Source organism: Macaca nemestrina, chromosome 9, assembly GCF_043159975.1.
Source record: "Macaca nemestrina isolate mMacNem1 chromosome 9, mMacNem.hap1, whole genome shotgun sequence".
In the NCBI taxonomy this organism is placed as follows: Eukaryota; Metazoa; Chordata; class Mammalia; order Primates; family Cercopithecidae; genus Macaca; species Macaca nemestrina.
The window spans coordinates 17314228-17339591 of record NC_092133.1 but is presented as its reverse complement, the minus strand read 5'-3'; the positions used below and the strand labels follow the sequence as shown (position 1 = coordinate 17339591).

General features: G+C 34.4%; 1 protein-coding gene across 5 annotated transcripts in view; it reads left to right on the top strand.

The window, feature by feature from the left end:
• LOC105467319 (coiled-coil domain containing 172) overlaps positions 1 to 24564 on the top strand; it is a 56693-nt gene extending 32129 nt beyond the window's left edge. For 3 of the 5 annotated variants that reach the window (XM_071069062.1, XM_071069061.1, XM_071069063.1), the window contains 4 exons: positions 2099 to 2200; positions 2556 to 2658; positions 22943 to 23030; positions 23850 to 24564. In XM_071069062.1, coding sequence (XP_070925163.1) covers positions 2099 to 2200; positions 2556 to 2658; positions 22943 to 23030; positions 23850 to 23885 — 329 coding nt within the window. In that variant the 3' untranslated portion in view covers positions 23886 to 24564. Of the gene's footprint in view, positions 1 to 2098; positions 2201 to 2555; positions 2659 to 16408; positions 16894 to 21495; positions 21590 to 22942; positions 23031 to 23849 lie in introns of those variants that run through there. The other 2 variants (XM_011716864.2, XM_011716855.2) reach the window with 2 other exon arrangements.
• Positions 24565 to 25364: the final 800 nt, after the last annotated feature.

The window sequence follows — 25364 nt, the reverse complement described above, 5'->3', positions numbered from 1 at the left end:
TGTAACCTAGGAGCAATAGGCTATACAGTATAGCCTATGTGTGTAGTAGGCTATCCCATCTAAGTGTGTGTGAGTACACTTGATGTTGTTCTCACAACAACATAATCACCTAAGGACTTACTTCTCAGAACATGTCCCTGTTGTCAGACAACACATGGCTGTACATGAATGTTCATAGCATTATTCATTGTAGCGAAAAAGTGGAAACAACCCAAATGTCAATCACCTAAGGAATCCAAAAACAAAACATGGGCATATCTATGCAGTGGAATTATATTAAGGCATCAAATAAATGAAACACTGACGCATGCTACAAAAGGGTAGACCTTGCAATCATTATGCTAAGTGATAGAAGCCAGATGCAAAAGACCACATATTGTATGATTCCATTGTTGTGAAATGTCCAGAATAGGCAAATCTGTGTAGACAGAAAATAGATTGGTGGTTGCCTAGGGCTGGCAGAGCTAGAGGAAATTTGGAGTGACTGCTAACAGGTATGGGGTTTCTTTGGTGGGGGGAGTGAAATGTTCCAAAATTATATAATGGCAATTGGATGCACATATCTGTGAAAATACTAAATCCCAATGAATTGTACACTTTAAAAGGATGAATTATGTGGTATGTGAATTATATCAATAAAAATTCTTTGTAAAAGGAACCAAAGGGGCTCTAAAAGTTAGAAAATACAATATCTGGGCCAGATGCAGTGGCTCACACCTGTAATCCCAGCACTTTGGAAGGCCAAGGCAGGCAGAACACGAGGTCAGGAGTTCGAGACCAGCCTGGCCAACATGGTGAAACCACATGCCTATAAAAATACAAAAATTAGCCAGACATGGTGGCGAGCACCTGTAATCCCAGCTACTTAGGAGGCTGTGGCAGGAGAACTGCCTGAACCCGGGAGGCAAAGGTTGCAGTGAGCCGAGATGGTGCCACTGCACTCCAGCCTGGGCAACAGAGCAAGACTCCATCTCAGAAAAAAAGAAAAGAAAGAGAAAGGAAGGGGGGAGGAGCGGGGGGGGGAGGAGCGGGGGGGAGGGAGGGAGGAAGGAAGAAAGGAAGGAAGGAAGGAAGGAAGGAAGGAAGGAAGGAAGGAAGGGAAGGAAGGAAGGAAGGAAAGAAGGAAGGAAGGAAATCAATCTGATATGAAAAATTTCCTGGAAGAGATTAAGGGCAGATCAGAGGCTGCAGAAGAAGAGACCAGTGAATTTACAGATAACTTAAAAAATTGAAACAGAGGGAAACAAAAGACTTCAAAAAACTACAAAGGTCCTCAGAGACATGTGGAACAATATAAAAGAATCTAATAAATGTGTAAGTGGAGTTCCAGAAATTATGGCAGAAGAGAAATAATATTTGAAAATTTAGGAGATGAGTCTTAAAGGATGAATTGGGATTTGTCATGAGAATAAAGGGAGCAAGGGCGTTTTAGGTAGAATAAACAATATTAGCAATATTGTGAAAGCTTGTAGCCATATTGTGAGTACTATGCAATGTCATTTTAAATGTGTTTTAGTTATGAAGGATAATTTTCTTATTTGGAACTTTATTTCACTAAGTGATACTACATATTTTGAATTCTCTTGTGGTAGACTAACCATCTGCTAACTTTTTTGTATCCAGCTGGTGATTAATAAGTTCTGGTCAGTTTCTTAAAAAGAGTTACTAGTTGGCCAGGGGAAGCTAGTTGGGGCTTAAAATTAACCATACACTGCTTAGATTTTTACTACATGAGAAAATGTTAATAATTGCTGACATGTAAGGCAAAGCCTAAATGCTTAAAATAGATTTTTTGCATTTGTTTATTTTTCTATTTCTTTTTAGAGTTTTTAGGATTGATTTTTTTCTATTTCTGTGAAGAATACCATTGGAATTTTCATGAGGATTGCATTGACTCTGTATATTACTTTGGGTAGTATGGATATTTTAACAATGTTAATTCTTCCAATCCGTAGACATGAATATCTTTTCACTTATTTGTGTTGCCTTCACTTTCTTTCATCTATGTTTTATAGATTTTAGTGTACAGGTCTTTTACTTTCTTGGTTAAATTTATTTCTAAGTATTTTATTTTTGATGCTTTTGTATCTGTTTCTAGAAATGAAGTCAATGGAACATGATAGTAGCCAGCTAAATGAACTTCAAAAACAAAAGAGTGAATTGATACAAGAATTATTTACTCTCCAAAGAAAACTTAAAGGTATTACCTTCATGAGTTAGCTTATTTTGCTGATAAATATAGTTATATACACATGGTAAGGGCATATTATTCTTTTAAAATATATTAACCTGTTGTGATATAGTGCTATTATTGGTACTAAAAAAGAAATAGATAAAACAGTCATCAGTGTGAGATCTGGTATTTTTAATGTTGCAAATCTTTTAAAGATCTTTTTTGTGCATGTAATTGCTATATTAACGTAGAAAATAAAAATCATTAGTATATAAATTTTATATGCAAGCACCAAAAATTAGGGTATTTTTCTTATGAGTGAATAAAGATAATCTTTATGTTTAATTTTCAAAAGATTGCAACTATTTTTTAATTTGTTTAGTTTTTGAAGATGAAAAGAATGAATCCATTTGTACTACCAAATATCTAGAGGCAGAAAAAATAAAAATCAATGAAAAGCCTCAAAATGATGCAGAATGCTTAAGGTAAGAGTTTCCTATTATATTTGGCATAAATCAGGTAATTTTTCAAGTTAAATAGATTTCAGTATAAAGCTAAGTGCATCAATTATTAATTTAAAGTTCCAGATGAAGACATTATTTTTTTCTCTGTGTATTCTGACGCATGCTAATAAGGAAACACTTCGGGGCTAGAAAGTGCTACACATAAGTTCATGACGCATTGGGTTGATGATTGATAATAGTGAAATTAATTTTATCTTTTCTTGAGACTCAGTATTTTTCACATCCCAAGAGATAAGACAACTCTCCTTTCTGTTATTCCTAACTTTTGGCGGCAAATGATTGAAATTACTTTTCATCTTTCTAGATTCCAGCGGTGTGAGGAAATCAGACTGCTATTTTACTTGACATTTGTTTCTCTGGTTTTGTTCTTAAAAAGTGAAAATGTATTTTCTGTATGAATTATTTAGATGATTTTTGTGCATTTAGATAATAAATATATGATATTTGAAATGACATAGTCATAAACACAAGGAGAAAAGACCTCAAGTTTTAAAATTTGACTCTCATTAATTAACAATTTAGTGTTACCTTTGCTGGCTTAATTTTAAAGAAGTTCCTGTACTTTCTAGGTTTCATATAAGAAAAGAAACCTCATTACTGGATCTATGAAGAAGCAAAAGAAGGCTTCTTTCACATAAATTGTATAGGAAATATGTCCACTAGAGCCGAACAGATGCTTCATATTAGCAGTGTATTACCTTAGGCAATAATTTTAGTAGATTGTGAGAAAATATTTGCAATTTAATTTTATATTAAGTTTTATAAGCATAAACTATCAATCTCTTGGGTGATATGTGTGATGCAAAATGGGTTTCAATAATGACAATCTGCTCATTGATTTTTTTTGCACTTTTAAAAATGGTGATGCCCACTGGTATCATTCAAGTTAGTAGTGTGAGGGCTTCCAATCTGAACTCCAGTTTTGCGGGTTTATCACTCAGTCATAAAAATGTGCTCTGGGTTAAAATTAAACACACAAAGTCTGTTAGAGAATGCTTTTTCCTTCACAAATGACGACTTAGGAAATTTGGATAGAAAGAAGTATCAGTGCATGTATTTAGTCCATTAATTGCATTTTAGCAGTTATTAAATTAAATGCCAATATTTATGAATTCCTACTTTTCATTTATTGATATGTGTACTTAGTTTCCCAATTAGCATGTTTCATAAGTTTTCCCAAGTGTGAAGAGTGAAGTCAAAGTACTGAGTATAAATATTTTAGGAAAGAAGACTATCAGTCTTACAATTAATGCAATAACAAGAAACTAATGATGTCAAAAAACAATAAGACATTCAGCTTCATCATGAAGGCCAAAATTAAGTTGACTTTGTTAGTGAATTTTGGGATAGAATAGTCTTTTTCATCTCTGTGTTCAAATGTATATGGAATTCCATAATAGTTGCATTTCTCTTAATTTCTCAGGTTTGACTTCTAATGGAGTAGATGTTATTTTTATAGCAGGATTTCTCAAACTTTGTCTTGTTGACATTTTAGACCAGATTATTCTTTGTTGTCAGGGGCTGTTCTATGCATTGTGAGATGTTTAGTAGCAACCCTGTCCTCTACCCGCTAGATGCAGTAGCACTCTGCATTCACCAGTTGTGGCAACCAAAAAAGTCTCCAGACATTGCAAAATGTCCGCTGGGGGAGGGGGTGGCAAAGTCCCCCCAACCTGAGAACCAGCTTTATTTTAAGGTTATTATGACTTCTATGTTCATTAACTTTAACCAGTAAGACAGCAATTACAGAGGAAATCTGTAATATTAGTTAATCTCTATGAGCTTATTGTTTCCAGTTTTAATAATTAGACAACTTTAATATATGTTTTATTTTGTGTATATTGAAATTCTTTTATAATGATTATGGTTCATATTTTAAAGCTTAGTATGCCATGTTCAGGTTATTTGTTGGACTCTATCTTGATGTCATCCATTAGTATTAGTGTAGAGAACCAGTGTTTCACAGTTTAGTGGTCTCTGCTTTAGGTAACCTCTGCATTCACAATGGTTTAATGGTTCACATTCAGAATGATTTAATAGTCTCTGCTTTAGATAATCTGTCTTTATTTATAAGTATCAAGATGTTTGTTTATTTAAAAATTCTGTTTTGAAGAGTAAATGTGTAACACACATTTAAGCAGCTAACTTACAGAATATTGCTATGATTAACACTTAAGCCATAGGTTAGGTTAATTCATCAGAAACCTCCCAAAGAGGTGTGACTGATTGATTATGACTGATCTGTTTTTTTTCATATAGTGTAGGGAGAACAGAAATAATAAAGATCAGAGTCTTAAGAGGCAGTAAGCATAGTGGTTAAACCCTTTTGAATCCCAGGTCTCCCTCCACTTCTGGTTCATCTTTCTTTCAGTCTTTGCATCTTGCACAGTCCAGGGCACATGGTGTTCAATAAATATTTGTTCCGGTAATTGAGTCTACATATAATTGAATTTTCACTATGAAAAGATTAAAGTTCTTCTTCATATATTTTCAGTGTTATTTGCAAAGACATGATGTATTCCAACCACTGGGATAGTGCCACTTTCAAAGGGATTGTTTTCACTCCTATGTTTTTCTTCAATGTGGAAAAAGCTTTACAAGTTTAATCATGCTGACCTCCCCTTAGTCCCTCATTCTCTTATCCTAATGTGTAGAGGAGTGACACAGTCTGATCGGTGAATTTGGAAAGGCAAACTGGAAAACGTGGAGCCCAGCCCCTTTCTTTTCCCTGTCTCTTTGGAACATGGCCTGCCTCAGAGAGCGTGTTTTCCCACTCTGCTTCTCCATCTCTTAAGTTTTATCGTTGCTGGACTCCACAAGAGAAAGCCTGTGGAGTCCACTGCTACCTTTAATGGTGTGAGTTAAGTTAGTCTAACATTGGAGTTTGATATTAGCAAACCCTTTCCTACATATTTAAGCCACATTTTCCAGTGTCTGCTATATCAGTAATACATGTGGAATTTTTGCATGCTTTCTGCCTTTCTTATTTTTTGATTGGGCAGATTTTAGGCAGGAAAGAAGAGTGTTATATATTAGGCCTCTGTAAACCCCCAAACCTATTATTCTTATTATTATTATTTGCGACAAAGTGTTGCTGTGTATCCTAGAGCAAGGGATTACAGGCATGCACCACCACACCTGACTAATTTTTGTATTTTAGTAAAGACAGAGTTTCACCATGTTGGCCAGACTGGTCTCGAACTCCTGACCTCAAGTGATACACCTGCCTCGGCCTCCCAAAGTGTTAAGATTATAGGCGTGAGCCACCGCGCCTGGCCACAAACCTATTATTTTTTATTATTACCCAACACCAGGGTTACCAAAATGCACAGTTCTTCATCATGATTTTTTTTTATTTACTCCAAATTATAGCATAACAGACAACTTTAAACATTTCAGGAATTTTCTTTCACCACAAAACTTCTTTCTAGAATGCTTGTATATCTTGTATTACTGATATTTGTGTTTGTTTAATGCAATTAGGAAGCTTGTTTTGGGAATAAATCTGCATAGGCAACAGCATGAGATTTTCTTTCTGAGCACTTAAAGGTAGTGTGGTTTTGTTTCAGCACCACAAGACAGGGCAACAACAACAAAAAGAAAATAAAAAAAAAATAGTATGGTTTGTGAAGAGCATGTTTGCAATGTAAGCTGCACAAAAGTTAATATACCCCTGCTACAAGAGACTCTAAATGCATTAATGTCATGTGGTAAAGCAGTGCAGTGACCTCTTCAGTGAAAAAGTCATCTAGTTAAGTTGGTCATAGAGGTCACACTGTTGGTCCTTAGACTTGTAAGAAGGCATAAACTCAGTATGGTATTAACATGTTTTCAAACTCTTTCAAGGATACATAGATAAATATGTATGTTTACACATGTATATATTTTTTATTTTACAAAATATATATATATTTAAATTATGAGAATAGCCTATGTTGATTGAATAAAAATTTAAACACTCCAGAGATATGAAGTGTCAAAATCTCCCTTTTCATACCCTTGCTCTGACACCCGTAAGTGTGACCACTGTTAAAAGTTTGATGTGTATACTGTCAGAATTTATTTCTGTTTGTGTGTGTAAACACATGTACATAGATATGTCTGTGTGTGTTTAGCAAAAATGGGATTATGGATCACACTTACTGGTCTGCAGTTTGCTTGATTATTTATCAAAATGTAAACGTTTTCATTTTAGTTTGTACTAATCTTCATTCTTTTTAATGCTATTATATGGAGATGCCATATTTATATAACCAGTCTCTCATTAATGGATGTACAAGATAGTTTCTAAATATTCATAATTAGGCACACTTTTATAAATGTATCCTTAAATACTTGCAAGAGTCTTTCTGTAACATTATTTAGAATAAGCAGCATTTAGTAGAGTAATACGAATTGTTATCCAGGCTCCATTTGTAAAATAGTCTACATTATCTTTGCTCTTTGTTTTCAACAACAAAAAAGCTCAAAGTAGACAAGAGTAACAAGATCTCAGTTCTACAGTGTCTTCAAAATATTAGTCAAATAGTTGTGTATCTGTGCCCTACCTGTATTATCTCCAACTTTTTTAACATTTATAAAATATGAGAATCCCCATTTAATTCCAGGATTATTTTTTAGCTCTATATTTTGCTGAATATTTCTGTTGACTCTGCATCTTTTCTGGTAAAACTTCATCATTTATTCACTAACAGAAGTGTCTCTGCAGCATTGATTATGTAGCCTTCAAGCTAATAGAGATCCCCTGTTCTGTGAATCCTTGGCACATACTAGAGTTATTAAGCTTCAAAGCAAATACAGAGGAAATTTTTATGGTAGACTCAATTGATTATTTTAAAAGTTATATTCTGATATAAATGGAACTTTTCCCCTAAATTGTGAAATAATTTTATGATACAAGCCATACAAAATGTTACAGTGATTATTTTCTAAATTCATTGGTATCTTTAATATCATACACATTTCTTTTTTCATTTTCTTGTGTTTGTCTTTATAAATCAACCCCTTTTGGTGTGGGTTTGGGAAGATGACAGAAAATATGTGGTAAAAGGAGATGCCTACCCCAACCAACACAGGATTCGGAGGAAGGGAGATGCTGGCAGGACCGCTCCCTCTTCTAGCCATTTTTCCGCAGATTCCTCTGGTCTAGCCTTACACACCTGTGAAGGCTCTTACCTATCGGCTGGTGGCCTGGACTGAAGGAGAGCAGAATTAGAAAACTGATAATTCTACTATCACACATTCAACTTTTATACCCACTTTCAGAATAAATTATATATGAAATTGGATTACTGATAGTACTTTAAAAAGAGTAATTTTGTGTTTAAATGCCACTAAAATAATTTTATACGAATTAATATAGAGATAGAGAAATAATATGTAAAAAGTCAATCCATGGAAAAACCAGTGGAAAGTAGAAAGAACTACTTATTAAACCTCTAGTGTGATTAAGAAAACCAAAAAGGACAAGATTAATAAATTTAACATATAAGATTTAAAATTTCGGCTGGACGCAGTGACTCACACCTGTAATCCCAGCACTTGGGAGGCCGAGGCAGGCGGATCACGAGGTCAGGAGATCGAAACCATCTGGGCTAACACAGTGAAACTCCGTCTCTACTAAAAATACAAAAAATTAGCCGGGCGTGGTGGTGGGCACCTGTAGTCCCACGTACTCGGGAGGCTGAGGCAGGAGAATGGCGAGAACCCGGGAGGCAGAGTTCGCAGTGAGCCAAGATGGTGCCACTGCACTCCCGCCTGGGCAACAGAGCGAGACTCTGTCTCAAAAGAAAAAAAAAAAAAATTAGCTGGGGGCGGACACCTGTAATCCCAGCTACTCAGGAGGCTGAGGCAGGAGAATCTCTTGAACCCAGGAGGCGGAGGTTGCAATGAGGAGAGATCATGCCATTGCACTCCAGCCTGGGCGACAGGAGCAAGACTCGGTCTCAAAAATAATAATAATAATAATAATAATAATAATAATAATAATAAAAGATTTAAAGTTTCATGTGTCAATAAAAGTCATCAAGATTAAATGGTAAACTGAAATAAAATTATAGTCATTATGATAAAGGATAACAGCTTGTTAAAAAAATCAACTGATAAAAATCCATTAGAAAACGTTAAAGTAATGGTTCTTTATCCATGCATTTATCAAACATGCATTAAACACCTACTTTGTACCATACAATATGCTAGTTGCTGGGGATACCAAAATGAGTAAGACAATGTAATTGAGCTATATGATTAATGAAATGCAAATTAAAACCACTAAATATTATTTATTCTGTCAGTTTTTGAAAGACCAAATGATCATAATCAAAACTGGCAAGTGTGTGCTACAGAGATGACTTATACATGGCTGGTAGCAGTATACATGCTTAGATGTATTTGGAATGAAATTTAATACATACAAATTATTATAAGCATCTTAAAATGTTTATGCCATTTGACCCAATGATTCCTTTTATGAGCTCTATTCTAAGGAAGACAATGCTAAGTACAGAAGAAGCTTTATGCTCACAAAGGTGTTCATAGTGATGTTATTTATGGTTAAAAAAAAAAAAAGGAACAACTGAAATGCCCTACTATAAGAAATGATTATTGTTAATTAATGGTGTAACCACTGGGATTACTACATATTTATCTTAAATAGTATTAATTGGTATGCAATTAATATTTAACTGGGGGAAATCTATAGAATAGCATTGAGCACACACACACACACACACAAAAGCAAAACTAGGAAGCAAAATTGTATAATCACTTCTATGAAAACTAGAGACTGCAATGAAATATACGTAAATTTTAACAGTATTGCATTTGAGCACTAGGACTTTGGGTAAAATCTGTCCTTTCTACTTTAAATAGTAGTGTGTACAATTCTGTAGCTAGAATGAGTATGTTGTTAGTTAAGGGTTTTCTATATCTCTGAGAGGTAACTGAAAAAAAAATTATAATCATGCAGGAAATTATAAAAATACATGGAACACAAGTTTTTCTAAACTAATTAGCAATGTTGGCCTATCATGGTCATTATTTGATGACTCAGAGAAAGGTGACAATAACCAGCGCAAAGTGCCCTTAGTTCGGTGAGTGAGGGAAGTCCTTCTTGACTCCTGTAGGCAATCAGTCTATGCACTGAAGCGTGAGATCTACTTACCATTATATTGCTTTGGCTAGCTGCAAATGTATTAATATTCATGCTATTATCATCTGGCCTCTTTTGAAGCTAGCAACAGCAATCTTTTCTTTAAGTGCAGATCTAAATTCTACAGCTTGATTATATGCTAAATCGGGAAATACTTCCTATAATTTGCTCTGAATGCCCTCCTTAATTTCAGCAGTCTCTCATTCTTATTTTTAGTTAACTAAATGGGTGAGTGGTCACCACCTAATTCTGATAGGCATGAGAAGTCACACAGAACCTGTAGTCCATTTGAACTGAAGAGGTGGATGAGCACGTGTTGATGGAATGGTGGGAATATCTCTACCATTTCATTTGAAAAATAAATTTATTAAAATGAAGGCTTATGTACATTTCAATAGCAGCATCCATAGTGTATTGTAACTCTCCATTTAATTTTCCACTTACTCTTTAAAAATATTTATTACAAGGGTTTTTATACATGTGTAAATATCTGATGCTTAAAATTAGTTACTTGTTATCTTTCCTTATTAAGCATTCCTTTAGATTTCTCATTTACTATTAAATTCCTAAAAGTTCAGACAGAACACAATGAACTTCAATATACATATGTGCTGCATAGTGATATTTCAGTCAGCAGCATATCACATATCTAACAGTGGTCCCATAAGATTATAAGACTGCACTTTTTATTCCACCTTTTCTATGTTTAGATACACATATACTTGCCATTGTGTTCCAGTTGCCTACAGTATTCAGTACAGTAACATGCGGTACAGGTTTGTAACCTATGAGCATAAGCTATACCCTATAGCCTAGGTGTCTGGTGTGCTATCCAATCTAGGTTTGTGTAAGTTCACTCTATGATGTTTATACAATGACAAAATCACCAACTATGCATTTCTCACAATATATTCCTGTTGTTTAGCGATTATGACTGAATAGGGTATTTCACCATCCACCCTTATTATAAATATTATGCTTTTATTCCCCAGTGGTCCTCAAAATAATATATGTAAACTATATGTAATTTCTAAAGTATACTAATATAATGAGCGCCTGTGAACTAAATATGAGCTAAATATGAGCTAAAAATGATCGTCCATGAAATAAACTAGAATATTACCAATAACTTGCATTAGCTATGGCTTCTCCTTTATCCCATACTCCCTTCATTACCCCAGATATAGTTGATGTCCTATATTGTATTTCATTTTCTTGTGCATGTCGTTCTATAATGTGATTCATTATATAATTTGAATTATTGTGTATGTATACTTTTCTTTATTGTATTATATAACTAACTTTAGTTTACAGCATGCATTTATCATCTGTATATACATGCACAATCTATTGGTTATTTTTATTTGTTTTTGAGTTGTGTAAAAATTATACTATCTGGGACTTGTAGTTTATTCAATGTTTTTTCTAAGATTTACCCACGTTGGTGAGTGTAGATGTGTGCCCAGAGCTGTGTACATGCTGCTGTGTACATGCTGGTGCACATATGCAAGAGTTGTTCCAGGATAGATGCCTGTTGGAATTGCTGAGTGTAGGGCATGTGAATGTTGAACTTCACGAGATGATGACAGACTATTTTCGAGTGTGATTAAGCCAGTTTATATTTTCATTAGCACGTTATGAAATTTCCTGTTGATCTCCTCCCTTGTCAATGCTTTTTAAAGACTTTTTAGTTTTTGCCAATCTTGTGGACATAAGATGGTATTTCATGGTCTCTAATGGCCTTGCCCTGACTACGTATGTGATCGAGCATCTTTTGTGTTTGTTTATGACCCATGCATCTTTTTTTCTGGAAAGTAACTCTTATTTCTCTACTAGATTGTTTGAGTAATTTGTCTTTTTCCTATTAATTTCCAGAAGTTTTAAATATTTGGTCTTTCAATAGTTGTGAATTTTGCCTGGTAACGAATTAAAAATATCTTCTCCAAGTTGATGGGGTTTTGTTGTTTGCTTTAGGCTGTTCTAGTTGAAGAGTTCCTACTTTCGCTGTGGTTGACATTTTTAATCATTTTTTATAGTTAGCATTTTTGTTTCTTGGTTAACAATATTCTATTGTATATTTCAAAATAGCCACAAGAGACGATTTTGAATGTTCTCATGATAAAGTAATGATAAATGTATGAGGTGATGGGGATATGCAAAATACCCTGATTTGACTGTTTTACATTGTATACATGTATCAAAACATCATACTGTATCCCAAAAATATGTGCAATTATTATGTCAATTAAAAACAAAATTAGAGGCTGGGCACGGTGGCTCATGCCCATAATCCCAGCAGTTTGGGAGGCCGAGACAGGTGGATCATGAGGTCAGGAGATCGAGACCATCCTGGTTAACACAGTGAAACCCCATCTCTACTAAAAATACAAAAAAATTAGCTGGGCGTGGTGGCAGGCGTCTGTAGTCCCAGCTACTGGGGAGGCTGAGGCAGGAGAATGGTGTGAACCCAGGAAGTGGAGCTTGCTGCCTCGGCGACAGAGCGAGATTCTGTCTCAAAAAAAAAAAAAAAAAAAAAAAAAAAAAAAATTAGAAAATTAACAAACAGGAAATTTAACGTTGGTACAGTACGGTTACCTAATAGTCTATATTAGTATTTCCTCTGTTATCTTAATAGTGTTCATTGTAGTTACTTTTCTTCTTTCTTTTTCACTTCTTTTCTGTCTCTTTCTTGTCTTCTTTCCCTTCCTCCTCTCTCTCTCCTTCTTATACCTGGGAACTAATTGAGGATTACAAATTATGTTTTCTTCTAAGCTCTTTTATTCAAGAACAATTCCTCTCCTTTCATTAAATTGACACTTTTTCTGAGGTGTCAAGGCTGGTTGTTCTATACAATGTTCTTCAATTTGTACTTATTTGTTCCTTTGAGATTATATGCAAGTTAAATTTTTTTGGCAAGAATATCATGTAAGTGATACTGTGTCTTTTTCAGAGCGTTATATCATGAGGCACATAATGTCAGTTAGTTTCATTTTTGGTAATGCTAAGTTTGATCCCTTAGTTGAGATTGTGTCTGCCAGATTTCTCTGGTGAGAAAGCACTATTTTTCCATTGGTAGTGCTAAGTAATATATAGGATGACCCTTTGATACCTTGTACATATCGTTTCCCCAATAACCCTTCTCTCTATCATTTATTATCCACTAATGATTCCTCCTTGAATCAGTTATTACAATGGTGACTGCAAAATGGTAATTTCTACTCATGGCATTCTTTATTTATTTATTTATTGGTAAAATTCTTTTAAAAAGAGGTTTCCTTTTCCCTTCCTTCCCCCACTCTTTTTATTTCTCCTTTTAAAAAAATTATGTACTCATGCACCTTTTAAAGTTACATGTGTAACTGTAACATTACTGTTATTATTATTTTTGATACCCCAATTGTCCCAAGTTTGGCCAGAGGCAATCCCTCTGAAATTGATTTCTGTGTGATTTTTTAAAAACCACTTTCTTTCTGGTGCAAGAAGGGGTTCCAGGCTCTTCTTATACAGACCTCCCTCAATCCTGGAACCAATTATTTTTGTCAAGAAGCCCTATTATCTTTGAGTTGGGAATAGTATTTAGAAACTCAGACCACCGTACTAGATGTGCTCATTGCTACTGGATGTCATTGCTTCTGAGCAATTTAAGTGGACACAACTAAAATTACCATTTTTAAATGGTAAATTTACAGAGTCTCCTCCAACTCAAATCCACAATGACTGATTTTTCTTCTCCTCCCTCCATTCTGTGTGTGTATCTTCTTTCTAGTTAAAACTCTGGTTCTCAATTATATCAATGTAATTATTAATATCCTGACTCCTACAAATATCACAAAATAATTTTAGAATTATTAGCCGTGTACCCCCACTAACAACAAGCCTACTAAATAAAATACGAGATTCCTCTGTAATTCTTAGTGCCTTACTACACATCCCACTGAGGGTGTATAGACTATTGTGTTCAAAAAATTACTTTAATTCTTTTTTATTTTTTCCTGTGATTACAAATTTGAAATGCAGTTAGGTTTATGCTTTTCTATTTGTGTTTAACACAAGTGTTCTTTTCATCTAACTTTAGGGCTCTTTTTCTCAGCTTTATTGATTGAATTTTATTTGATAAATAAGTAAAACATCAGCATAATTCAAGAGCAAAAGTATATAAAGAGATATGTCCAGAGACGTTTCATTCCATTCTCTATCCTGCTGCATTTTCACTCACTGCTGTAGGTTACCGTTTTTGCTAGTTTTTGATTCATCCTTCCTGTGTTTCTTTTTCCAAAAATAAACCGATATTTAATAATATATTCTCATATCCCTTTCTCTTTCACAAACGTCAACACATTGTATATAGTCTTTCGTATCTTTCTGTTTTTTATTTAACAATATATCCTGTAATTCATTTATAATAGTTAAAAGAGATTATCTTCACTTTTATAGCTATATAATACTTCATTGTAATAGATGTACTACAGTTTATGCAACCAGACACATTGTTTCCAATATTTTGTGATTACAAATAATGCTGCAATAAATAATCTTGTGTATATGTTGTTTTGTATTTATACAGCATCTTACTGGATATGGAGTGGCAGTGTCAAAGGGAAAATGCAAATGTAGTTTTGTTGGATCTTGCCACATTCTCCTCCATTGAGGTCTTACCATTTGAATTTCTTCTAGCAATGTTTGAGCACAATTTTTTCCCATAATCTTGCCGAAAGCGTTTGTTGTCAAGATTTTGAAGTTTTGCCAGTGTGATAGATGAGAAACAATATTCCCATGTAGTATATTTGCAGCTCTTTATTATGAGTGAATTTGAGTGTTTCTTTATGCCTTTAAGGACTATTTGTAAAAAAATTTTTAACTACCTCTGTATGATTTTTTCCTATTTTTCTATCAGGCTTTTGGCCTTTTTTTGTCCCTGATTAGAAAATTTATTTATATATTATGGAGGTTAGTCCTTTATCTGTGACATATGTGGCAAATATTTTCTTATGGCTTGTCATTTATCTTTGAACTTTACTTATGGTGGTTTTTGCTACACAACCTTTTAAACATAATTGAATTTAATACTCTTTTCTTTTATTGCATTTGTGTTTTGAGCCATAGTTTAAAAGTCTTTACCTACACCCAGTTTATCAAATAATTTATTGATGCTTTCACTTTGACCTTCTATGGTTTCATTTTTTACATTTAAATCTTTGATCCGTTTCTAGGGTATTCTTATATATGCTGTGTAATGTAGATCCAATTTTAGCTTTGGCAATCCATTTACATCCATTTGCAAATGACTATCCAGTTTTCTCAACCCAATTTAATGAAAAGTCTATCTCTTTTTCCCAGTGGTTTGAGGTGTCACCTCTATTATCTACTATATTTCCATTTATACTTGACTCTGTCTGCCTTCTACTATATCCCACTGTTCTATTTATATGCCAGTATTGCACTGTTTTAATTATAAAAGATAAATAGTAGGATTTAGTGGTTGGTGGGGCTAGTCACTCCTTTTTGTTTTTTCTTTCTCAGGGCTTTTCTAAAAAGAAAAATGTTAAAGAACCTTACTTGAATGTTTATTTTTTCCATATAAACTTTAGGATTAATTTGCCTAGCACCAAGGAAAAAATTTGTATTTTTATCAGGATCATATTTAGTCTGATATAATGTAGAAATAATTAACATTTTTATGATGTCCTATGAAACAAAAAGTCATGTTAGTTATTATTGATGAAAATTAAGGCTATATTTGTATGCTAATTTTATATCTTGTCACCTTGCTAAATTATTTTATTTGAATTGCTTTCTTTCATTGATATTTTTGAGTTTTCAGTTATATTGTCATATTACCTGAAAATTAAAATAACTTTATTTTGTCTCTCAAACTGTTGTGCCTCTAATTATTTTCTCTAGACTAATTTTAATGGCCAGTTCTTCCAACTTAATACTAAAAAGTAATAAAGGTAATGGGCGTCCTTATTCCTGACCTTAAAGAGATTGACTCTAGTGTTTCCCCAGCAATAAGATGCTTACTTTGGGATTGACATATGTATTTTTTTATTGGGTGAAAACATATCTATTAATTCTAATTTTATTGAAAGTTTTTTTTATCAGGGATAAGTTTTAATATTTTAAACACCCTTTCAGCACCTCTGAAGATAATCATATTATTTTTCCCTTGGAAATATTAATATGGCCAATTATATTAATGAATTTCTAATATTTAACCATACATTAATTCCTGGAACAAATCCTAATAGATCTCAGTATATTATTTACTTAATGTGGTATTGGATTCTTTTTACTAATATTTTATTTATAATTTTTGCATTAGTATTCATAGACATGTGCATGTGTGTGTATATGTATTCACTAACTTGATCAAGTTTGGTATCAATGTTATGCATGCTTCAGGAAAAGAAATTCACTGTTTTCCTTGTATCTTTATATTTTAGATCAATTTATATAGTTTTTGGATTATCTGGTGTCTCAGAGTAGTTTTGCTTTTTGTTCATAATACCGTTTTTAAAAAACTTCATCAGCAAAACAGAACAAAAACTTTCTTCATTTCAGATATGGTTATTGGGTGAGAAATAGACAAATTTGCAGGGGCTGTGACATTTAAAGACAAGGAGGAATCAAGAAATGGAAACGAAAAGCACTGGAAAGACAAAAAGAACATCATTAAACCACAAAACACCACAACTGTCTCTCCCCAAAAGATAAGAGAGCCATTGATTGAAACAAACTTCTTCCGCCCTACAGAAGCCATTACTTTCAACTGTGAGGCCTCCGACCTTTTCTCAGTGTTTCCCCACACGGGGAAGGACTTTCACTTTCTGAAGGTCATTTAATCTGTATTTCATCACCCTTAGGCACCCTTTTTTGGTTCTTCTCTCTACCATTGAATTGTTACTTAACTCTTTCTGCGTTGGTGTAGGCTTCAGAGCTGAAGTTGGATGTTTATTTCCCTACTTACATGTAATTTCAAGTTTTGCAAAATCCTCTATTTCCTTCTTAGCTTGTATACATAAGGTATAGGTGGTTTTATTTGGTTTTCGTATTGAGAGGTCTTTTTTACATTATTTTTCCTTTTGGAAACTTAAAAATTTTTAATTAAAAAATTTTAAATTAAAAAATTTAATTGTTATTTTATAAGAACTTTGACTTCTGTCATTGCCTTTTTAAAAATTTACATACAGTAAATTTACCTTTTAGTATACAGTGAATTGGCAAAAATATTCAGTTATGTAGCCACCACTGTAATCAAGATATAGAATACTTTGATGACCCCAGAATGTACCCTCCTGCCTATTTATACTCAGTGCCTGCATTCCTGCCTATTTATACTCAGTGCCTGCGTTCCAGCCCCAGCCCCTGATCTGTTTTCCTAGTTTTGCTTTTTCCAATATGTCATACAAATGGAATAATATGCTATGTATCCTCTTCAGTCTGGCTTTTTAGGTTTAGCATAATGTATTTGAGATTATATTGTTTCATATGTCAGAAATAATGTTAGGGAATTCTGCAAAAATAATGAAATACTTTAGAGCACAGATACAAGAAGCTCAGAGAGCCCCAAGCAGCATTAAAGAAAAAAGGCAAACATCTATACACATCACATTCGAACCTCTGAAAAACAAAGATAAAGAGAAAATCTGGAAGGAAGGCAGAAGGAGAAAAGACAAAAAGACACATTATATATACAAAGGAATGAAGATAATAAATATAGAAGACTTCTCATCAGAAATCATGAAAACCAAAAGACAAGGGAATGACATCCTAAAGAGTGAAAGTAAGAGCTGCCAGTTCAGAATTGTCAGTGAAATCTCCTTCACAAATGGAGGCAAATACAGATATTTTTAGACAAACTCAAGTTGATTGAATTTCTTGCCAACGGACTACATTACAAAAAAGGGCTGTGTAAGTTTTTCAGAAAGAAGGACTATACCAGATAGAAATTTGGAGCTATGCAAAGAAATAATAAAACTTCAGAAATGGTTCAAATAGGCTGGGCATGGTGGCTCACACCTCTCATCCCTGTACTTTGAGAGGCTGAAGTGGGCAGATAGCTTGAGCTCAGGAATTCGAGCTCCGGAGTTTGAGAACACCCTAGGCAACATAGAGAGACCCCATCTCTACTTAAAAATAAATTAATTAATTAAAGATAATGAAGATAAATATAAAATTGAAAATGAAAAGGTAAATATAAAGGCCCCTTTTTCACTTTTAATTGATGTAACAAATAAATGATAAAAGCAAAAAGGAATATATTTTAGGTTTATAGCATATGTAAAAAGAAAAATGTGTGATGGTGACCGAACAAAAAATGGGAGGGAGAAATTGGAAATAAACTGTTTTAAGTTTCTTATCCTGTAAGTGTAGCAAGTGTTATTTTATTTTTATTTTTTTGAGGCAGAGTCTCTCTTTGTCACCCAGACTGGAGTGCAGTGGCACGACCTTGGCTCACTGCAACCTCCGCCTGTGGGGTTCAAGCTATTCTCATGCCTCAGCCACCTTAGTAGCTGGGATTACAGGCGTGTGCCATCACACCCGGCTAATTTTTGAATTTTTAGTAGAGACGGGTTTTCCCCATGTTGGCCAGGTCAGTCTTGAACTCCTGGCTTCAAGTGATCTGCCCACCTTGGCCTCCCAAAGTCCTGATATTACAGGCATGAGCCACTGTGGTCTGGCCAAGTAAAGCAGTGTTATACTATTTGAAAGTATACAGCAATAAAGTGAAGATGTGTGTTAACCCAAATGCAAGCATTACAACTTTTAAAAAATACAGTAGTCCCCCCTTATTTGCAGTTTCTTTCCGCAGTTCCAGTTACCCACATTCACCCATGGTTCCAAAATATTAAATGAAAAATTTCATAAATAAACAATTCTAAATTGCACACCATTCTGAGTAGCATGATGAACTCCTGTGCAGTTCTGCTCCATTCTGCCGTGGACGTAAATCATCCCTTTGTCCAGTGTATCTGCACTGTATATGCTACCTGCATGCTAGTCACTTCGTAGCCATCTGAGTTATCATATCGACTGTTGTGCAATCACAGTCTTTGTGGTAACCCTTATTGCACTTAATGATGGGCCCAAATCACAGGAGTAGTGATGCTGGCAATGCATATATGCCCAAAAGAAGGTGTAAAGTGCTTCCTGTAAGTGAAAAGATGAAAGTTTTTGACTTAATAAGGAAAGGAAAAAAACTGTATGCTGAGGTTGCTAAGATCTACAGTGCAATAAGATATCTTGAGAGAAAGAGACTACATTCATATAGCTTTTAGTATAGTATATTGTCATAATTGTTCTATTTTATTATTAGGTATTAATAATCCCTTTCTGTGCCTAATTTATAAATTACAGTTTATCATAGGTATAGATGTATAGGCAAAATCATAGCATATAGAGGGTTCAGTACTGTCTACAGTTTCAGGTATCCACTGAGAGTATTGGCGCATGTAGCCCCCATGGATAAAGGGGGACTACAGTAAGTATAAATAATAAGTCAATAGAGGAGATAAAATGCAATTATTAAATCTAAAAGCAGGTAGAAAGAGAGGGAATGAAAAGAGCAAAGCACAGATAGAACAAATAGAAAATGATTAGAAAAGTCTTATATTTTAAATTCAGCCATATGAATAACTATAGTAAATGAAAATGGTCTAAATATACCAAGTAAAAGATTATTACATTAGATAAAAGAGTAAGACACAAATACATGGTTTCCACAAGAAACCCACTTTAAATATAAAGATGTAGATAGGTTAAAAAAGAATGGAAAGCAATATCCTGTGCTAGTGGTCTGGAAGTTGTAGTTTCTTCATATCAATACCTGATATTGCCTATCTTTCATTTTAGTTATTCTGGTGAATGTTTAATGGTATTTCCTTATGCTTTTCTTTGTATTTCCTGGATTTAGAGTGAAATTTAATACCATTTCCTATTTTTATTAGCCATTGGACATTTTATTTTGTGAATAATCTGTAGTTTTGTGAATAACCTGGGTGTAATCTATTGCTTCGTGTCTCTGCTTTTACTTTATAATGGCTTTCCTTGTTGGGTGCTTCACGAAATTTTGCTGCAAACTCATTGTTCTCAATCTATGAGAGGCCTGTGGGTCTAAATTTGTTAAGGTTTCCTTTAGAGAATATTTTCTTATTATTATTATACTTTTAGGTTCTGGGGTACATGTGCAGAACATGCAGGTTTGTTATATAGGTATACACGTGCCATGGTGGTTTGCTGCATCCATCAACCCATCATCTACATTAGGTGTTTCCCCTAATGCTGTCTCTCCCCTAGCCCCCCAACCCCTGACAGGCCCTGGTGTGTGATGTTCGCCTCCCTGTGTCCACATGTTCTCATTGGTCAGCTCCCACTTATGGGTGAGAACATGTGGTGTTTGGTTTTCTGTTCTTGTGCTAGTGTGCTGAGAATGATGGTTTCCAGCTTCATCCATGTCCCTGCAAAGGACATGAACTCATCCCAGCTGACAAAGGGCTAATATCCAGAATCTATAAAGAACTTAAATTTAGAAGAAAAAAACAACCCCATCAAAAAGTGGGCCAAGTATATGAACAGATACTTTTCAAAAGAAGACATTTATGCAGCCAAGAAACATATGAAAAAAAGCTCATTATCACTGGTCATTACAGAAATGCAAATCAAAACCACAACGGGATACTATCTCACACCAGTTAGAATGGTGATCATTAAAAGTCAGGAAACAGATGCTGGAGAGGATGTGGAGAAATAGGAACACTTTTACACTGTCAGTGGGAGTGTAAATTAGTTCAACCATTGTGGAAGACAGTATGGCGATTCCTCAAGGATCTAGAACTAGAAATACCATTTGACCCAGCAATCCCATTACTGGGTATATACTCAAAGGATTATAAATGATTATAAATAATTCTATTATAAGGACACATCACACATATGTTTATTGCGGCACTCTTCACAATAGCAAAGACTTGGAACCAACCCAAATGCCCATCAATGATAGGCTGGATAAAGAAAATGTGGCACATATACACCATGGAATACTGTGCAGTCATAGAGATTTTTCTTTTGCATCTGCTGGTATCCAGGAAATGCCACTGATCTTACAACTCCTTCCGCTTCCCCTTGAGGGTCAGGGCTCAGCAAAGGTTCAAGTCGATCTATATTTCTCACCTTGTTGCTGGCCCAGGAGTTGCTTAGGTTTGGGAGAGCAATGTTCCTCATATCTCCTCTCAGGGCAGCTTTAACCTCCTCGCTGCCCAATTCCAGCCTCTAGCTTTGTACCTCTTCAATCACAGCTCCTAGCTTTTATGTTTTTCTTTTCAGGAAAAAACGTTAGTCATAATGGCAAAAATGGAAGACTTATTTTTACTATTTTCCACATTAAATACAGGCATAAAATAATTTTTAAAAAATTCCTCAAAGTCCATGCTGATTTGGCAATAAATTTCCAGAGCACATTTGTACTCATCAAACTTGTATGATATTAGTACAATTGTTGACTCTTTGTTTAAACTTATTGTTTCTATTGCCTATTGGAGCTGCTTTGAAGGGACCAGAATATACCACCCTGAAATTATGCCACATTTTCTTAAGGATTATCTTGGCAATTGATATTCAATAAATACAGGAAAAATTATCTACCCTTTTAGGCTCTATCTGCTTAAAAGTAAGGCATGAGAAGGGTGACACTCTGATACCAGAGAGAGAGGAATTACTGTTACCATTGAAGACAGAGCCAATACCAAGATGAGTATGCATAAATAGATTTTAATAAAAATAGCCCTTATCTTCCATTACTATACCCATATATTTCCATAGAGTGTAGTTCCTTTAAAAGTCTGATAAAAAAGAAAAACCAAAGATACAAAAAAAACAGTATAAACATTTAATTGGATTTTTTTAGAATCATTTCAAAGTTCATTTCTTACAGTCATAATTCAGAGGAGACTGCCTTATGTTGGTTCAAGCCCTTTAGATTGTTTGCTATGAATCTCCTATTTTTTGGGAAACTGACCCATTTTCAAGATAGATCACGTGGCACCTAGCTCCAGAAACTCCATTTTGGTTTGATCATGTCAAACGACAGTCTCTCGTAAACTTTACCAACTCCAAACCCTCTTTCCTTCATTAAGAGGGTAATAAACCTGAATCTAACCTCTTCAGTTCTAACCAACCTTTTCTTTTGTGATTCCCAATGCATGTTAATAAAATTTATGTGCTTTTTCATGTTAAAAAATTCAAAATACTCAAAAAATTAAAGACTTAATTGGAGAAAGGAAACTTAATTGGGGAAAAGAAAGATGTTGCTTTCTCACTCCCAAATTAAGGTATATTTTAATTATGCATGTATATTATAAAGTTATAGTTTAATTTTACATCAAGAAGAAAGCTCAAGGGTCATTTTTTTTCCTACACTTAAAAGTTTTCAGGTGAGGTTCAGAGAAGCTAAATGTTTCAACTAAGCTTATTCAGTTTGCTAGTGGCCAGGACTCAAACAGATGTTAAGACATAGTACTATATATTTGCTATCCACCAGCTCATGTTGCTCTTTTAGTTATGATAAAATTATTAAATGTCGGCTGGGCATGGTGGCTCATGCTTGTAATCCCAGCACTTTGGGAGGTTCAGGCAGGTGGATCACTTGTGGTCAGGAGTTCAAGACTAGCCTAGCCAACATGGCAAAACCCCATCTCTACTAAAAGTACAAAAATTAGCTGAGTGTGGTGGCAGGTGCCTGTAATCCTAGCTACTCGGGAGGCTGAGGCAGGAGAAGTGCTTGAACCCAGGAGGCAGAGGTTGCAGTGAGTAGAGGTCACACCACTGTACTCCAGTGTGGATGACAGAGCAAGACTCCCTCTCAAAAAACAACAACAACAAAAATATTAAATGTCTATTAGTCAGTCTACCTTAATTTCTTTATGAAAATTTTTACCACAAAATTTTATATAGTCTTCATGGAATTATAGACAATTAAAATATGCAAATTATTTAGTCTTGAAATTCTGATTATAGAAGCTATAAGCTTGTCCCTCTCTGTACAGTAATAAAATTACAGTTTATTATTAAACTAATAGGTGAAATTTTCTTTTAAAATAGACTTAAAAAAGAATTAGAACTTTATAAGGAAGATGACATGGAAAGTGTTTATGAAGCTCTCCAAACAGAAATAGAATTTTTAGAGTTGGTAAGTTATCATTGATTGTTTAACTTTTGTTCAGCATTTTTTTACCTACTGGTAAGACTGGTTTTACTGGTGTACAAATCACTGAACTAGTGTTTCATCCCGCTACAAAAAACAAAAAAGCAGTAATGAAGATAACTAAGATCAGGATATAAATCTATGAAGTGTTTTGAGTTCCTGGAGAGTTAGGTGCTACACGAAGCAAATTATATTCAAAGAGAATATGTATGATTTCAAGCTAAGTTAAAAAAACTTCAGATCTGACCTCATAACATTTCCTTGACTGAAACTGTTATTAGAGGATTAATGCACTGAAGGAAATTTAACTATCATAATGCCTTAAAAGCTTTTTGTTTTTGATAGGCATAAATTATACTTTTACTATATTTGATCCTAAAACTTTCTTATTGCATATTTGTATGATCTCAAAAACCTTGAATTCAATTATTGGAAACGTATTTTCAGATTGTGTAGGAGCACTTTAAATTGCTTTAACCTCTTACTTTGGTTGTTTATAAAATGAACACAGTATTTGCTATACTCTATTTTAGTGAAAGGCACGAATAGCTTTAAACTGTCTTAAAATGTAGTTTTAATTTGATACATTGCATGTTGTTACGTGTTTATTTTATGTAACCATTTTCTTGTTCAAAAATGTTTCAATAAGTTATGTTCGAATTTATATTTTTTATAGAAGCATTCAAAAATATAATTAAGAAATGCCCAGAATTTACTGTCATATTAAATTTAGGTACATTTTATGTAGTTCTTTTATTAAGAATTTACTTTTCCTCGTGAGTAATTACTATGTTTTCTTTTCAGACATTGGCACAGAAATATCTTCAGGAAAGCAAATAACTTACAGAGAATTGATCAGCCATCTGAGATTTGATCAGAATATCTTAGAATCAAATCTTAGTGATACATATGTGAATGGTACATGTTACAACAGATCCTTGTGGAAAATACGAGTTTTAAAATATTCAAATTGTTAATATCTAGAAATGGTGTGTTAGCCCTTTAAGGTAATTTTTGTCTTGTTACTCAAATTTTAAGAGTTCTTCTGTGGTTTGATTTTGTTTCTAAAAGGAAGGAAAAGGAGAAGAAGTAGATACCGTGCTCCCAGGCTTCTTATATGCCCCTGAACCTCAAGCTGTCCTGTTCTTTCTAATCTATATGATTTGGTTTGGATCTGTGTCCACGCCCAAATCTCACGTTGAATTGTGATCCCCACTGTTGGAGGTGGGCCCTAATAGGAAGTGACTGGATCACGGGGGTGGGTTTCTCATGAATACCTTAGCACCATTCTTCTTGGTACTGTCCTTGCCATAGTGAGTGAGTTCTCCTGAGATCTGGTTATTAGTGTATAGCACTTAATCCACTTTGCTCCTGCTGCCACCATATGAGATGTCTCACACCCGCTTTGCCTTCAGTCATGATTGGAAACTTCCTGAGGCCTCTCTAAAAGTAGAAGTCAGTATGCTTCCTGTACAGCCTGCGGAACCATGGGACAAATAAACCTGCGTTCTTTATAAATCACCCAGTCTCAGATATTTCTTCATAGCAATGCAAGAACGGACTGATACACTATACTTTTCATTTTTTTGTTGTAGCTTACCTTGGGTCCAATGAAACACACATAGGAAGAAACATTCAGTTTATTGGCCCAGTTATGTTGGTGCCTCTTCCACTAACAAAGGTGCTTGCTTTCATTGTAATTCTTCTCTAATCATAAAATGTCTGTTGACAGAGTTCCTCTGAGGACCTTCATGTGTAAAAGTTTTCCTACTTTTCACTGTGTGCCCATAAAGTCTGGGGCACCTGAAGCCATTTTCTGGTTAATGCCAATGTTGGTTATAAGGAAACAAATTATCCATGGAGATATGAATCCCCAGTGGATAATGAGGTATATAATCTCCTTAACAGCCATCAGGATTCATTTTCTCTGGTCGCATGAAACACTGCAACTGCAAACAGTGTAGTTAGGGTTAGATCATACTTAGTGTTGCTACCAAATTTCCAACATCACTTATCTTTCTTCTGTTACCATTTCTGACTAGACAGAAAGTCTATTGTCTAAAAGTGTATTGACTGATATAAGAATAGCTACTCCTGAAGTCATTATATGAAAAAGATACTTGCACATGCATGTTTATAGCAGCACAATTCGCAATTGCAAAAATGTGGAACCAGCCCATCAGTCAACAAGTGGATAAAGAAACTGTGGAATATATATATATATATATATGATGGAATACTACTCAGCCTAAAAAGGAATGAATTAATGCCATTCACAATGACCTGGATGAGACTGGAGAATATTATTCTAAGTGAAGT